The sequence below is a fragment of the Myotis lucifugus genome, unplaced genomic scaffold (genome assembly GCF_000147115.1).
Source record: "Myotis lucifugus unplaced genomic scaffold, Myoluc2.0 scaffold_162, whole genome shotgun sequence".
Classification (NCBI taxonomy): Eukaryota; Metazoa; Chordata; class Mammalia; order Chiroptera; family Vespertilionidae; genus Myotis; species Myotis lucifugus.
Window position 1 is genome coordinate 2,235,078 of NW_005871210.1, and position 16,232 is coordinate 2,251,309.

The window sequence follows — 16,232 nt, forward strand, 5'->3', positions numbered from 1 at the left end:
GGCTGTTGACAATGTGCCCTTAGCCATTATAACGGATCTTCTCTAAGATTCATGCTGGGGGTTGGGGAGAGCTCACAAATTTTTCTTTGCCTCTAGATGATCTTGTTTCGAATTCATTACCAGTTTTTTCATAGCTTGGGTACAATCTCACGAATCGGGCTGGAACTAGAGTGAGGCCAGTGAGGGCACAAAATTTAAGGAGACACTCTGGCGTGCAAGAGCTCAATACTAAGAAGCGTTTCTTCTCATCTGCTATATTATGAAAAAGCTTGCCTTTATTTTTTGTGCTCCACAGAGAATGAGGCCTATTGTCTTAGAGATGCAGGAGGGAGGGCTTAGAATGGGAAAGAAAACCTTAGTGCTACCCAGGTTAGTGTTTGTTAAACTCCCTTGAAATAGCTGGCGTTTCAGTGCTCAATCTCCACAGATTCTCAGTGCCGAGAAGGCTGTACCCACGTGTTCAAGGCAGGGGGTACTTCTCAGGGTTTTTATTTGTTGTGTTTTGCCCACACTCCTAGTTGGACTTCCAAGTCCGGGGCGAAGTCTCTCCATGTTGTTATCCTACCTCGCTCGCTTCCCAGATCACGTCCCCGCTGCCCCACCAGATCCCAATCCCCTAAACCTTGAATTTGGGCTGCAGGGGCGGCGCGCCGGAGCCTGTGGCTGCGGCCGCGGCGAGCTCCAAAGGCGAGGCTTGGAGCACTGGGCGCTGTGCAGACGCACGATAACCATGGGTGAGGATGAGAGCCGGAGCCTGGGGAAAGGTGAGTCCTCTGGGTCCGCGGGATGGAGACGCTGGGCCTTGGCCCCCAGACCAGCTCAGTGGGGGGGTGGGGGGGAGGCTGGAAGGGTTCCTCTGCACAAAAGCCTCGTGCAAAAGTGTCCAGTCTGGGGACTCCGGAGGAGGAGGAGGAGGAGGCGTGCGCAGCCCTCTTGAGGTCACGGGGAGGAGAGTGAGCCCCTCTCCCCAGTGGCCTAATCCACCTCTTGGTACCCCTCACCCGCCCCGCAGGAAGTGTCCCCCCAGGGCCGGTCCCAGAGGGCCTGATCCGAATCTACAGCATGAGGTTCTGTCCCTTTGCGCACAGAACGCGGCTGGTCCTCCTGGCCAAAGGCATCAGGTGAGAGATCAACATATAAATAAGGGATCCCCGGGGGGGGGGGTGGGGGGGGGGAGCGCGGGGGGCGGTGTTGCAAATCTGGAGCGGGGGCCCCCCGGCTTCTCTTCCGCTCTGGAGATGCGTGTCTGTCTGGGTCAGCCTCTCACGTTTGTTGTCTTGTTTCCCCTTTGCCTTTTAAGCTATGAGGTTATCAACATTAACCTGAGAAACAAGCCTGACTGGTACTATACAAAGCACCCCTTTGGCCAAATCCCTGTCCGTGGAAAACAGCAGATGTCAGCTGATCTACGAATCTGTGATCGCTTGTGAGTACCTGGATGATGCTTATCCCGGAAGGAAGCTGTATCCATATGACCCTTATGAGCGAGCTCGCCAAAAGATGTTATTGGAGCTATTCTATAAGGTATGTTGAATTTTTTAAAAAGCCACTTACGCTCTCTCTTTTACTTTGTATGTCTTTCCCAAACTTCATTTTTAAAGCCCAATCATCGGTGAAATTGTTTTGTTTTGATACTGCACGTGCCTTAGGAGCATAACTGGTATGCAATTATAGTAGAGCCATCGCCTCTGATATTAAAGGTTAAAGGCTTCACTGAGAAGTGCTTTCCATGTGAACTAGCAGTCTCAGAGGTATGATGATGGCAAAGTTTTGACTGTGTGACTTAAGACAGGAATATTGAAAGAGCTGAAAACTGGTGATGCTTTACAGGGAATATTATTAAGGTTTCAGGTTTAAAAATATTGGGGAATAAAGACACTAATGCACGGAAGGGAACTGCTCTTTTTTCAGAGCAAGAGTGCCAACTGTCCAGGAAATGTGGAGACAAAAGGGGGTACCTGCTGATAACTGGGGGAAAAAGTGGAGAAACTTTAAAATGGTTCTCTTTGAAATGCAATAAAAACAACTGACATATACTGAGCATGTATGATGTGCCAAGCACTATTCTAACTCCCTTTATAAAGGTTAACTCATGCAACCCTTACAACTGCCCTTGTACCAGGTGGGTACTATTACTGTATCCATTTTTTTAGGTGGGAACACTGGGGCTTAGAGAGGTTAAGTGCCTGCCTAAGATTGTACAGCATGGAAATAGCTGATCAAGTAAGAAGCACTTGAGAACACTTTTTTAAAGCACCTTGTTTTACCCGGGAGCTAAGACAAATGGATTGCTGGAACCGCAGAGACCCCTCAGGATACTCCTATTGAGGAGCCGGGATGTGGGCGTTGGCCTGTTAAGCTGGAGGGACAAAGCTTTGGCTGTGTTTTTAGGCAGCGCAGAAGCGTGGCGTTCCCTCAGATTTCTCCACTAAGAAACCCGTGTCCTCTGATTAGGTCCCACATTTGACCAAGGAGTGTCTGGTAGCATTGAGATGCGGGAAAGAATGCTGTGATCTGAAGCTAGCCCTTCGTGAGGAATTCTGCAACCTTGAAGAGGTACAAAAAGGGGCCCCTCTCCGGGTTAGATCCAATGGAAGAAGCGATGTAGGGTCGTTAACCTGGTCACCCTGACACCTTCTGCTGGCACAGACTTCGTCTTTCTGCCTGACTTTGATAAGTTCGGCTACTTGTCATCTTAACTCGTGCTTTCTCTATTTTAGAATATGTGCTTGGGTCTGATTTCCAGGAATGGCATTACCAGATCAAAGGGCATGAACACTGTACAGGCTGGAGCTGTATGATGCTACATCCTCCCCAAAGAGCAGTATATGAAAATGCCCTTTGCTCTACCCCCTTTTCACTCTTGGGGAACTTCGTGTAAAAAGATATGTGCCGCCCTAACCGGTTTGGCTCAACAGATATAGAGCATTGGCCTGCGGATTCAAGGGTCCCAGGTTCGATTCCGGTCAAGGGCATGTACCTTGGTTGCAGGCACATCCCCAGTGGGGAGTGTGCAGGAGGCAGCTGATCAATGTTTCTCTCTCATCGATGTTCCTAACTCTCTATCCCTCTCCCTTCCTCTCTGTAAAAAAAATCAATAATATATATATTTTTAAAAAGATATGTGCCTGTTTTGAAGAGCGAGAGCAATTTCTCATTGTTGAGATAATGAGTATTTCTTTGATTGCTAGTGAAGTGGGATATTTTCCCCAAAGTATGCCATCTCTTAGTATTCTTGTTTTTTGTGTGAAAATGGTCTGTTAGCCGGCTTGTCTATCAAGGTCTTACTGGTTTTTCTTGCTGATTTGTGAAAGTTCCTTTTAAAGAGTTTCTTTCAGGTAAAAGATATTTGCTTGTTTTTAAGACATTTTAGTTTTCTTTTGTTATAACTTTTAACTTGGCTTATCTTTTTCTGTATGCATAGAAATATAACATTAAAAATTCTGTGCCATAATCTTTTCTGTTGTGATTTCTTCCATTGTTTTTATACACAGGAGGTTCCCCCTTACCCCCCGCTTCAGAGATTCGATCAATATTCATTTATCTTTTCATCCACCATCCATCACTTTAAAGATGTTTGACTTGTCAAGCATTGCTTTGCTAGCTTCAACCCCCTTACTAGCTTACAAATAAATTTTGGCAAAAGAATTAAGCCCATTAAGAGGATGCCAGGATAGAATTTTCAGGGTGGTCCTTTAATCCCCAAATGTTGGCAAGATGCCTTCTGAATCTTCATAGTGATGAGCAGCAAGATGGGGCATGTTCTACCAGTCACTACTTCTAAGGTTTCTTTGTAGAGGACAAATGATTTTATACTCTGTTATACACACTTGGTTTGTTTTACAGGTGTCATTGGTTCATTGTCATTAGCTCACCTTCAGCTGTATATCAGTGTAGCAGGGCCCTGGAATTTGAAATCTGGAGAATCTCCCCTTATCTTTTATGAACTCAAGACTTCTGCTCTGGAGTTGAGTACTTGACTGTTGCTTTTGGATAAGGGCCTGAATTGCTGGTTTATTGGCAAGCAGCTTTGTGTCTTTTGGGTATGTGTGTAGTGGGAAGGGAAGGAGAGGAGGTTCTGATTCTTAAGAACTATTTCCATCAAGAAAAACCACCTCCTTCCTCCTCCAGCAAGGACATGAGCACCCCAATGTGAGCCACCACGCTGTCTGTCCTCCTTAGAGGCTGGGGGTGCAGGGCAGCAATTACTGAAGCTGAATCCAAGAGTCCAGGACTGTAGACTGAAGCTTTTTAGAATGCCTGGTTTGAGGAAGTCTCGGATTCTCTTCTCTTCGTGACCTTGTTTGTACACAAAACCCTTACAGATAAGATTTCTTTCTCCCTGTGACCCTCCTGGAGGTGCCACAGTCAGTGCGCCTCACCAGCGATGGCCACTAGGGGGAGCCCGCGCGCTTCTTCCTTCCACTTGTGCTCCAGCTGCTAACCTCCTTTCCATCCCCCTGGGGGAGCCCGAGAGATCCTCGCAGAAGATGAGGGGACCTTCCTTCCAGGCTTCTCACCTTCAGGGGGTGGAAATAGTGTTCCCTCGTCAAACCAAAAGGTCCTTTGCTCTTCATTTGCATGCCCACTCTTCATCTCTTACCACATCCTTTAAAAGCAAGGGGACCACCCTCTGTAGTCATTTTTCAGTGAACTGGAGGACAGAAAGCTTAAAAAATAGATTTTCTATTATTTCAGAACATCGAATGGCTATCCCTCAAATATCTCAATTTCTTAAGCCTGAATTGAAGATGTGTTAGAAGGGCTAGAAGGCAGAGCCTCAGTTCCCTACCCACGTGTGGCCTTGTGAGGGATGCCTGGGGCCTTGGAAGAACAATGTCTCCCCTAAGCAGGCCATTTTGCCTTGCTTGGTGATGCCAAGGACAATAGCGCTGAAAGTGAGGGATTCCACTGTGAGGGAAGCTATTCAATATTAAGAATGGCCAACATCATTCGCTGTGGCAGGCGGGAAACAGAAAGAACTCAAAATAGAGTTTTTCAAAATGACGTTGGGTATTGACATGACCACGGCTAAGTGGGTCCAGGTATAGCAGCAGCAGCTTCCTAGTCTGTTTCTGATGACAAAACACCTAGGAAAGATAAGACACTGGGAATTAAGGCTGCAGGTTTAGTTTGCCTCTGACTCTCCTAAACATTGTGATAGCATCTCATTCGCTGTAAGCAAGACACTAGTTTAAACTGAGAACACAGAAGAACTATTTGAGTGAAGTTGCCTGAAGACCTTATCAATGGATTGAAACAGGAAGGAGAGAATTCTGGTAAGCTCTGCAACCACGAGTATGTTGGTGTGTGTCCCCTCCCTGCAGAGCCCCTGACTGAGAGCGGGGAGAAAGTGGGATTGAGGGGGCAGTTCTCCTGGGAAGCTGAGCTGGGCCAATCCGTGGCTGCAGAGCAGGAGAGGCTTTCAGAATATGCCGATTCTAAGCTTTTTGCTGATTCTTAAAGAACAAGCAAAGAGTTCACAACAGACTGGAAGCGTCTGTGAGTAGAGTCCTCCTACATTTGAAGTAGAATGACACAGGGATCGACTCTAGTCTGGGAATTAGGAGAATGGTGTTTCCGTCTTAGCTCTGGCACTAGCCAGAGGGTCCCTTTACCTCCCTGGGTCTGTTTCCTACCCTGACAGTGAGAGTCTCTTGTGCTTCCATGTGAGAGACAAGACTCAGCTTGCCAGGATGTTTTCCTCTCCATTTCTGCTGCCAGGAAACCCAAGTCCATTTTAAAGCTTTAAGGATCTCTGCAGGACTCCTGGCTTGATATCTTGATACCATTTTCCTTCCTTGTTTTGACCTTCTGTTCTTTTATTTCCCCAGAGCTTAGCATTTTATTATTTTTCATATTTAATATTTTATTGTACACTTCTTTTACCCTGCAGCTCTAATCTTTTGTGTAATGAGCCTGGTCTAAAAAAATGGCAAAATGATGGTGGGGGGAGGGGAGTCACATTAGATGACTTCCAGTGGCCCTTCCGTTGCTGATGTTCTGTGATTCTAAGGGGAAAAGTTATTTCACATGTTTGGAAGTTACCAGGTTTGCATAGAAGGGAGCTCTCCTATTGAGGGTCCTAAGACTTCACTAAATCTCTGAGGAGGGCTGGCCAGTATGTTCTCCTACATCATTGGGATGTGTCTGTAAAGGAGCTGGCATGTTGTGCTGGTTTACAGGAAGCCAGATATTCTGTTGGGATTTTTAGCTTTGCCCTGGGAGAAATCTGGTGGAGAAATGTCTGTCTGAGGCAGCTGAGGCAAGAACTCTAAGGATCTTGATGTGAGTGGTCCCAAGTCACACTTGGATTTAAGAAAAGTGCAAAGGAATGTGCATATGTATTTTGGGGATGGGGTAGAAGCTGCCAGAAAATAGTTGATGCCTCACCCATTTCATCTATATGCTCATCTTGACTTTTTACTATACAAAGTACCTTGTTACGACTTGAATTACTTTGTGAGAACTGATGTACAGGTTGATCATAGCTATAAGATCATATATATTTAATGGCATACACTCCTACTTTGAGTAAATGAAAAGCTCCAGAAACATATACTAAATAAATGTCAATTACTAAGCAGCTATTCATTTTCAAAATATCTTGTTACTTTACCAAAGGACCCATCATGGGTTCCATTAAATGTCTGCATATGATTTCTTTTGACAAGGACTTTCCCAAAAGCATCTCTGCTCTGTAAAGCACAAGAGTTACACAGAAATTCCAGAGTCGATCCACTTAGATTGGGTTCTGATTTGTGCCATGAAAGCTAGTAATAAGCTGGAGGTATATGTTTCAAAATCAGTGATACAAATTTGGGTAACTATTATTTTTATTCCTGAACATCAGAAGTCTTGTGCCTTTCTGGAATCCATAAAAACAGAACAATTTGTCCCTCTACTCTGTACGTCAGATCTTATTTTTACATGACTGAAAATAGTCTCTGTTTTGAATTTTTATTGGCCAGATTCTGTTGTTTTAGTACTATCCTGTTAGTGGTTTCTTTGAACAAAGTGACACCATCTCACATTTTTTTCAGATTTTCAGGACACCAGGAAGGGGGCTTCTCTATGCCATCCTGGGAGAGAATGAAGACTTAGATTAGGGCCACAGGATTTGCTTTCTGCTCTGAGAAGGATGTGGGGACCCCATTGATCCTTTCTGTGAGGGTGGATTTGCTTTATGTAGATGTAACCTTCTGAGGTCACTGTGCTTTGTCATCACAAGAACTCACGTTTATTCATGCATGGTGGGCACTAACATTGCCACCATTTTACAGATGAGAAAATTGAGGCTTGGAAGAAGTGGTACATAAGTTGCCATGGGTTTCATGTTGAATCAGAGGTGGAGCCCAGCACAGGACCAGAAAGGAGGAGGAAGAAGGGGGGGGGGAGAGAGGGAGGGAGAGAGAGAAACATCAATGTGAGAGAGACACATTGATTGGCTGCCTCCCACAAGGGTCCCTATGGGGCTGGGGAACCTGCAACTGAGGTACATGCCTTTGACCGGGAATTGAACCTGTGACCCTTCGGTCCACAGGCTGACACTCTAACCACTGAGCAAACCAGCCAGAGCAGAACTTACCTTCTTAACTATAACCCTACACTACATCATAGAGTCAACAGCTGTTTTAGAGTATAAAAAATCAAGCCTGATTGATAAAGATAGGAGTATGGAAATCTAGATAAAGGGCACAGGAATCTAGATCTATAACTACAGGGAAGAATTTAGTTGACTATGAGTTAAATGGGTCAAAGTCATCTGATTAGCTAGGTAATTGACACCATACCTTTCTCTCTGGGAAAACCTGGCCCAACAATAAACTCTGCTAAGTACTTTTGCTTTTTAAATTTTCAAGTGCTTTTATTTGTTTATTTATTTTGACTTTGGCTGTCTGTTAAGAGTTTATCTGCTTTCTATCTGGGATTAATTTGTCCCATTTGGGAAAGAGAAATTTTATTTTAACGTAAAAAATTGATAATGTTGACTGGCCAACAAGTGTGAAGTTCAAAGAACTGAAATAAAAAAGAAAATATGATAAAAAGACAATGGTGGGATTAGACTCTAATTAGATTAGTGGTTCTCAACCTTCTGGCCCTTTAAATACAGTTCCTCATGTTGTGACCCAAACATAAAATTATTTTCGTTGCTACTTCATAACTGTAATGTTGCTACTGTTATGAATCGTAATGTAAATATCTGATATGCAGGATGGTCTTAGGCGACCCCTGTGAAAGGGTCGTTCGACCGCCAAAGGGGTCGCGACCCACAGGTTGAGAACCGCTGGCTTAGAGGGAGTCCATTAAGTAGCACTGCTCTTTCTTGCCCAGCTCAGTGGTTGAGTGTCGACCTATGAACCAGGAGGTCATGATTCAATTCCTGGTCAGGGCACATGCTCGGGTTTCAGGCTTGATCCCCAATAGGGGGCGTATAGGAGGCAGCTGATCAATGATTTTTCTCTCATCATGGATGTTTCTATTTCTCCCTCTCCCTTCCTCTCTGAAATCAATAAAAATATTTTTTTAAAGAAAGAAAGCAAAAGAGGAAGGCACATGGTGACACAGTATCCCCTTTGTTACAGATAAAGTGAATCCTGGAGAGTGGGGGGTCACAACTGGAACAAGTGGGGTTCCTATTGTGGCCCTCCTCCATCCCAGTATTAAGCTGCACTGGCCTGACACAGGGTCTCCCCTCTCTGGGGGCTGAGCTGCTCCACGGAGAGCATAGCACTGGGAGGAGCCTGCTCCAGGCTGAGAGAGGGACAGGCTCCCTCTGCCTGGGTGGTCCTTCCAAATTCTCCCATCAGAGGAGCCACCCTCTCCCTCCAGGGTTCAAAGGAGGGAAGGGACTGAGTGTGGCCAGGAGTGTTACCCTAAATAGGGTGGAGGAAACCTCAGAAAAAGGGAGGAAGCACTTACCTAACAAATCAGAAGGAGAATCAAAGCCTAAGTTCTCCCTCTGTGGGAACTAATTTGATATTTGTATTTAGTATCTATAACTATGCCAGCAGATCCGCAAATTAACTTGCTTTTGTTCTGTTTAAACTTTTAGATTCTTAGCTATCAGAACACCGTCTTCTTTGGTGGAGACTGTATATCCATGATTGATTACCTCTTTTGGCCCTGGTTTGAGCGGCTGGATGTATATGGAATAGCTGAGTAAGACATTTGACCACGTGGTCATGACTTCCTGGGGTTGGACTGGGCAACAGTGGTTGAAATGGTGTGTGTGCCATTTATCCTCCTCTGGACGTGTTTCACAATGCGTGTGAAATGAAATCAGGTTTTAAACTGTTTCCTTGTTTAAAATGCATCTGTGTTCTTCTGCCACTCTCTGTGGACCCACACTCTCCCCATATTTCTGCTGATAAGACCTATGGTGCCTCAGAGCTACTGTCCTCACCAGCCCATCCAAACTCAGGCCAGTGTGCAAGCAGTTGGTGGGTCTTAGTCACCGGGTTTTGATGACTTGTCTGCAGCTCCCTCAGTGGCCCAGCTCCTGGACCTGCTGAGATAATCCTCCGAAGGATTGTCCAGAAATCCAGTGCCCACCATACACTTTACTCACATTTAGTTCTCTGAGGAATCTTCCCCAGATAGGAATATTTTAAAACACACACACACACACACACACACACACACACACACACACACACACACGCACTGATTTTAAAAGCAATAGATGCTCGATGTTAAAACAAACAAATGAAATGGCCACCATGGAAGTGTAGGGATGTTCAAAGTAGAAGAAATTGCGTGGAGGTGGCGGGGGTAGGACTATGTAGGGGCCCTGGGCAGAACATGTGCTTTGTTGTCACAATGCTCGGAGGAGAAGGGCCGGCACCTGCTCTAATCCCAGCCAGTCGCAGGGTGGGTGCTGGATGCACGGTGGGTGCTGGATGCACGGTGGGTGCTGGATGCATGGTGGGTGCTGGGAGACTCTGGCATTTGGGAATCCAGTCCTGCCCAGCCAGAGCTGTGAGGGTGCCCTTGTAATGAGTGGGCTTGACTCTCCCAGGAGTCATCTGCACATCCTCCTTTGGCTGTCTCTGAGCGAAGATCAGATAGAACATATTCAGATATTTTAAACTCTGTCTCGACACAAACATCATGAAAAACCTGTCTCCTCTGGGGACAGAGTATTGAACCACAGATTTCCCACTAACAGGTTGTACGATCTTGAAAAAGTCACTGGACATAGTCTAGATCTAAACTTTTGATCTTTGAAATAATGGAGCCCCATCAGCTCCATTATTTCAAAGTTTAATGATTGTTTCTACTCATTATTTTTTTAAAAGTGTTTTGGAAACGACTTGTTTTTATTTTTCCAAACCCACTAACGTAGGATCTGAGAATGACAGAAGAATGTCTCTTTCAGAGGGTTGTCTTCCTGTTGGTAACCAGCCAGGCATAGGCACCTTATTTCCCCAGAGCAATCAGACCACACGTATTTTAACTGTATTGTTAAAATCAGTAGCAACTCACACAATTCAAAAGCACACACAAGTACTCCAAAAACAAGGTTTTCTTTCAATGAGTGATCATGCTCAGTTGATCATAGCTAACTAAGATGACTCTATTGCCCAAAGAAACCCATTTCTTTGGTATCTAAAGAGCGACGCGTGCCATTTTCCCTGATGCCTTCCTCTTCCGGTGAGCTAACAATTCTTTCCTGTCCCGCAGCTGTGTGAACCACACCCCAGCTCTTCGGCTCTGGATCGAGGCCATGAAGCAGGACCCCACGGTGTGTGCTCTTCTCATAGATAAGAACATTTTCCTGGGCTTCTTGAATCTCTATTTTCAGAACCACCCCGATGCCTTTGACTATGGGCTGAGTTGCTGAGCCCCATGGTCCACCCCTTCACTACCCAGAATTCCCAAGCATGTCGTGACACTGTTCCAGGAGTTGTTTGGGTGGGTCAATCAATCTCTGTTCCTTTTTTTGAGGTTCCTAATAAACATGGAGACAGAAAAGGTATTCTTTCTGGTCGTCACTGTCTGACTCCTCGAGCCCATAGCTTCTAAGGATTGTCTAGAAAGCCAGTGCCCAGTGCACGTTTTAGGAGCCTGTGTGCCTCCTGGCTCCTTGGCCTTTGGCCCCAGTTTGACCTCCAGATTATTGATGCTGATGTTGATGTTTAAGGCCTGCCAATCATTGACATTTGTCACTATAGACTGGCATCCTCCACAACCTCCCTGGTGGGAGCAAAGGCAGAGAGGAAAAGGAAGAAGAAAACACTCCAAATCCAAATATTCTCCACTTGGCAAACGAAAGCTGCAGCCCACGTGGGTGAGCATGAGTATCATTGTCATTCACATTTTGGCTGTGGGCCTGGGAGACACCGGGGGTCCCATGACTGAAAGAATTCCAAAGCAGGAAATGAAACACCCGTTATCACCCTGGACTAAAGACGTCAGAATTTTACCAGTGCTGTCGGGGCTCAGGATAGCTCACAAAATGTTCTATAGCCAACATCCTGTCTTAAAAAAATACACACACCCCAAACCCAGTCCCAGGCAAAGGTCACTCTGTTGGATTTGCGTCACACACTCTTTCAATTCATTGCAACAAACACCTCCAGTTGCCTGTTGTGTACCAAACCCTGGAACATATGCATGATAAGATGACAAAGATGACAAAGACATGGGAGCCCCGGGTCCCTCCACTCATTTTGGTTGGGGTGTTAGACCTAGTGTTTTGAAGCTGCTTGTCTTGCTGTGGGAATGCTTGTCTCAGCCTGATATGCTGGCTCGGACCCCTGAAAGTGACAAAGAGCCCAGAAGAATGGCCTGGTGTGCTGGCAGGTGTCTTAGGCGTGGGACGGGCCTGTCCAATGTCATCTTGTCTCGGGATCTAGGGATCAGCCATTGATCCTTTTAAGCCTTTTTCCCAGCCTCCAGCCAGGCTGAGACCAGGCAGCAACAGGAGTGATGTTGTGAATTGTCCATGCCCACGGAGGAGCTGTCTGCTGCCCTTGCCTCTGACTCAGCCCAAACCAGCCTCATTTCTCCCCATGTCTCAGCCTGGCCTGGCCATCTGCTGCCTCTGGGTGTATTTTGACGCATGTAAATAGTTACCAGTGTGACTCCGTGCCAGTTGGACAGAGCAATCCTGCTCCGTGAGGTGGCCTGGTCTGCCATCGCAGGCGCCACATGACAGGGGCCATCTGCTGCACCGTCTTCTCAGGATGGGATGCCCTGTTGCCATGGCACCCAAGCCAATGCAGAGTGACGCCTGTGAGTCACATTTCCCTGGGATCTTTGCTGGGCTTCTGTGGCCTCTCCAAGGACGTGGGGACTGATCAGCCCTTGCAGGTATAAATCCCATGTGCTGGTGAGTGTTTAGCATGGGACCAAAATTACTGTCAGCACAACAGTTAATGGCATGTCTCTGATGGCCAAAACCAAAGATGTTCTCTGTTGGGCTCCACATACTAATTTAGGAGGCTTGAAGCACCAAGAACTAAAGCATGGAGGAGAGTGCTTGTGGGGAAGGCTGCAGGCCGGCAGCGCACAGCCCAGTTTTGGATTTGAATGCCTTTCTGCCAGCTGTGCTCTCTGCATTTTGCAAAGGTCACCTGCACTACCTTCCACCTTCCACTTCCTCTCCCCCCATCTCTCTCTCTCTCTCTCTCTCAATGCTACCCATCTGACCCACAAAAGGATCTGAGTTGTTAACCTCTGGATGAAACTAGGATTTAGCCCAGAGAAAAGAGGAAATTAATGTTCCATGAGAAGCTTTTAAAAACATTTTTTAAATTGATTTCTGAGAAGTGAGGAGAGAGAGAGAGACACATCAATAATGGGGGAGAATCATTGATAGGCTGCCTCCTTCATGCCCCTCACGGGGGATCGAGCCCACAACCTGGGCATGTGCCCTGACAGGGAATTGAACTGTGACCACCTGGTTCATAGGTCAACACTCAACCACTGAGTTACACCGGCAGGGCATGAGGAGCTTTTTAAAATACCACTTATATTATTGGGAGAGGGGCAGAAATGCATCAGGGTAATAAAAATACAATGAAAAAGAATAGGAGGTATTGCTTCTCTTATCTCAGAGATAACCACTTTTAATAATTGGTATATATCTTATAAAAGCATGTTAAATTTAAGGAATGAAGGCAAAAGCTGTCCTCTATATCTTGTAGATTGGAAAAAGAGAAAATAGTTTCAACCACAGACAGCATTTGAAAGAGCCTCATTGTCATCTGATCCATGACCAGAGGAGACTGGGTAGAGCTCCCTTAGAGTTCTGCACTGGAGCCATCTGGACCAAGTCCAGTTACATCCTGACATGGTGGGGGTGGGGCGGAGGTGGCAATGGTGGTAGGAGATGGGGGAGGAGATGGTACTAAATGTTACTTGAAATTCCTTTTGGCTCTAAATTTCTCTAATCTCAGACAACAAAGTGTTAGAGTGGATTAACTGAATTATCAGGTATAAACCATGAATATCAAGAGGAATGACCACCACCAACCTCCATGGCCCTGAATCTGGCTCTACTTAAGCCTCCTGCTCTTGTGTCTCTGGGGTTGGGGAATATATGGGCTGACTCATATTCTTCACTGGGAGACCTTGGGGCTGATCTGCAGGTTCAATCCTGGGGAGCTGGTTCAGCACTAACCATAACTTTTGGGAGAGACCCAAGGTCACTGTCAGCCTTTTGGGGTCCAACCACTGTCCCAAGAGACCTTTGGTCTAACATAGCTTAGTCCACTCTCCAGGAATAGGTGAGCAATGAGGTGGGGGCGGGGGGCTGGGTGAGTCATCTCTGGCCGGCTGGGAAGAGAGGCCCAGGGTTGGCTTGTGATAAGTGGCAGGAAGTGGGTCTTTGCTTTCTATTTATACTTTAAATAGTTTCCCTAAAAGAAACCTAAACTATCACTGATTGGTAGGGTTTAAAGAAACAGATGGGACCAAATTTTCCCCATCCTCCTACACCATCCCTGCCCTGCCAATCTCACCTTGCACTCTGAAGACCTAGCTTTTCCCGTCAAGAAAAGTAGAAATACCTCTGAACATTTTTGGGTGTTATGTGGTTGCATTTTGTTGGGAGATAATTTGTTGTTGACAGTTTTACTTCCTGGTTTCTTTGTGGGGCTTAGAGGAACACCAAAGCAATGGGAAAATGCATTTCTCCTGTAGAGCAGGGGCCCTCGTTGTGCAGGAGGCAATAAGCCAGCCCTGGGCTCAGATGAATGGAGCACAAGCATTTGGGGACAGAATGACAATTGTGCTGGATTTTCTTTGTGGGGGTTCTTCACATTTCCCCGTGTATAAGGGAGCAAAAACGATTACAACTCCCTCATGACATGCGGGGCTCAGAGCCACATTCTTTCACCTTCGGTTACCAACACCCTTCATTGTTCTCTGACTTATTTTGTGACCATTGGTCTTGTCTTCCCAATAGACCCAGTTTCTTGGGGACACAGCCCTTGTCTTAAATTTCTGTTCCCCTATGTGGAACACGAGCTGTAGTTGGTTAAAAATGCATTTTCTTCACTCTGGCGTCATGATGATTGAATAAATCCCAGGCAATTGTTTATTTTTATGGTCAAATGCTTGGTGGTGAATCCATACACAGTATGTAGTTGATTACAGACTATGTATAGAAATTACCAGGAGAGGATGAATCCCTTAAAGCCAGCTTTCTGCGCAGTGTTCACTGCAGTGTTGTTTACAATAGAAAAAAAAAAAGGCAGGGAGCACTTAAGTGTTCCTCAGTAGAGGAAGTTGGGTAAATTAGGGAACACCCATACATACAGGGAGATATAAGCAGCTATTTTAAGAATATGGTAGAGTCAAATGTTCATAAAAGATATACAAAAAAAGTTAGATGGTATGATGCAATTTAAGTAAACAAGAACAAAAGGGATGTATCCACACACATGATACACACATAGAAAAAAAATTGGAAGTATATACAAGAAGCCTCATCCTGGTTATTGCTGAGGAATGGACTGGAGTCAGGAGTGGGAGCTTTTATGTGTTACATTTTCTGTCAGTGGTTGAAATTTTTTATCATGACTGCATTATTTTATTTTTAAAAAAGTTAGAAAAACAAGCTATCTTTGGATGGCAATGAGAAAAGTTAACTCTACAAGTGCCCCTCCAGGGTGGTAGAGTGGGTCCAGGCAGAGGAGGGTGACGTGGGTGGGGATGAGGCGAGCTGAAGGAGTCGAAGGCACACATTTCCTTCACTGTGTGGTTCTTGGCTCTCTCTGATTGCGGTCTGCTGGCCAAACCAAACAACCTTCCAGCTCTATCCCAGGAGCTGGAGAAGGGACAGAGCATGAGAATGTTCTGAACCACAGCCGTCAGCGACTGAAGTGAGGACCTCTGGGACTTTCACCGACTGCGGCCACAGCTACCACCAACCCCACTCTGGAAGCCAGCCACGAACCCCCACGGCACTGAACAGCGAGGATCACATAGTTCAGGGCTTCGCAGTTTGGGGTGAATCAAGTTGCTGTCTCATTCAAAGATCCCCAATAGCTCACCATTGTATTAAGTCCAAATCTTATTATGAAATGACTTCGTGTATCAAGTTCAAATTTACCTTAGCTTAGCCTTCAGGGCTTTCTATGGTCAACCCTACACAACATTTTTAAATGTATTTGCTATGATTTCTCAGTACATATCAGCACAGATTCCAGCATTGCCTGGGTTCCCGTCCTAACTTTGCTTACCACTGTGTGACTTTGGACAAGTCACTTACCAGTAACCCTTCTGTGCCTCTGTTTCCTCATCTGGAAAATAACAGCATTCACATCATAGGGTTGACATAGGAATTACTGACTACATAAAGGGACATAGAAGTGTGCCTGGCACACAGTAGCTGCGACTTAAATGTTGCCTAAATCTATTTTGCTTTCCCACCCTCACTCATGCTTCTGGCTGGTTAGAATGCTTTTCTTGGCCAGTGCTGTCCTCTTTCAGAAGCTGTATCAGGCAGCATCCTACCATGAGACCTGTCCTAATCCCTCCAGGTTATCAATGGTTCTTGAACTTTCAGAATCACCTGGGAACTTGGCAAATGCAGATTCCTGAGCCCGACTCTGAAAGATTCCACTGAAGTCTGTGGCGTGGCCCAGACACCTCTGCACAGGGGTGATCACCAGGTGGGTAGGGCGGGACCACCCGGGGGAAGCAGGCCCTACCTGGGCTTCCCCTTCGACTCCACACAGCAGCACACCGCCGTCTTTCTTTCTTTCTTTTTTTAAAAA

At 45.9% G+C, this 16,232-nt stretch overlaps 1 protein-coding gene and 1 non-coding gene across 2 annotated transcripts in view; one reads left to right on the plus strand and one right to left on the minus strand.

Annotated features, from left to right (window-relative positions):
• The window catches only part of LOC102425050, a 52,595-nt gene that overhangs the window by 11,013 nt on the left and 25,350 nt on the right, over nucleotides 1-16,232 (minus strand). The gene's annotated exons all lie outside the window — the stretch shown is intronic.
• Nucleotides 572-10,977, plus strand: LOC102424733 (glutathione S-transferase omega-2). Its single transcript, XM_006095934.3, is given in 7 exon segments — nucleotides 572-764; nucleotides 1,013-1,121; nucleotides 1,301-1,379; nucleotides 1,381-1,524; nucleotides 2,455-2,556; nucleotides 9,056-9,162; nucleotides 10,687-10,977. Coding segments are annotated over 7 exon segments (735 nt in total). The 5' UTR covers nucleotides 572-730; the 3' UTR covers nucleotides 10,847-10,977.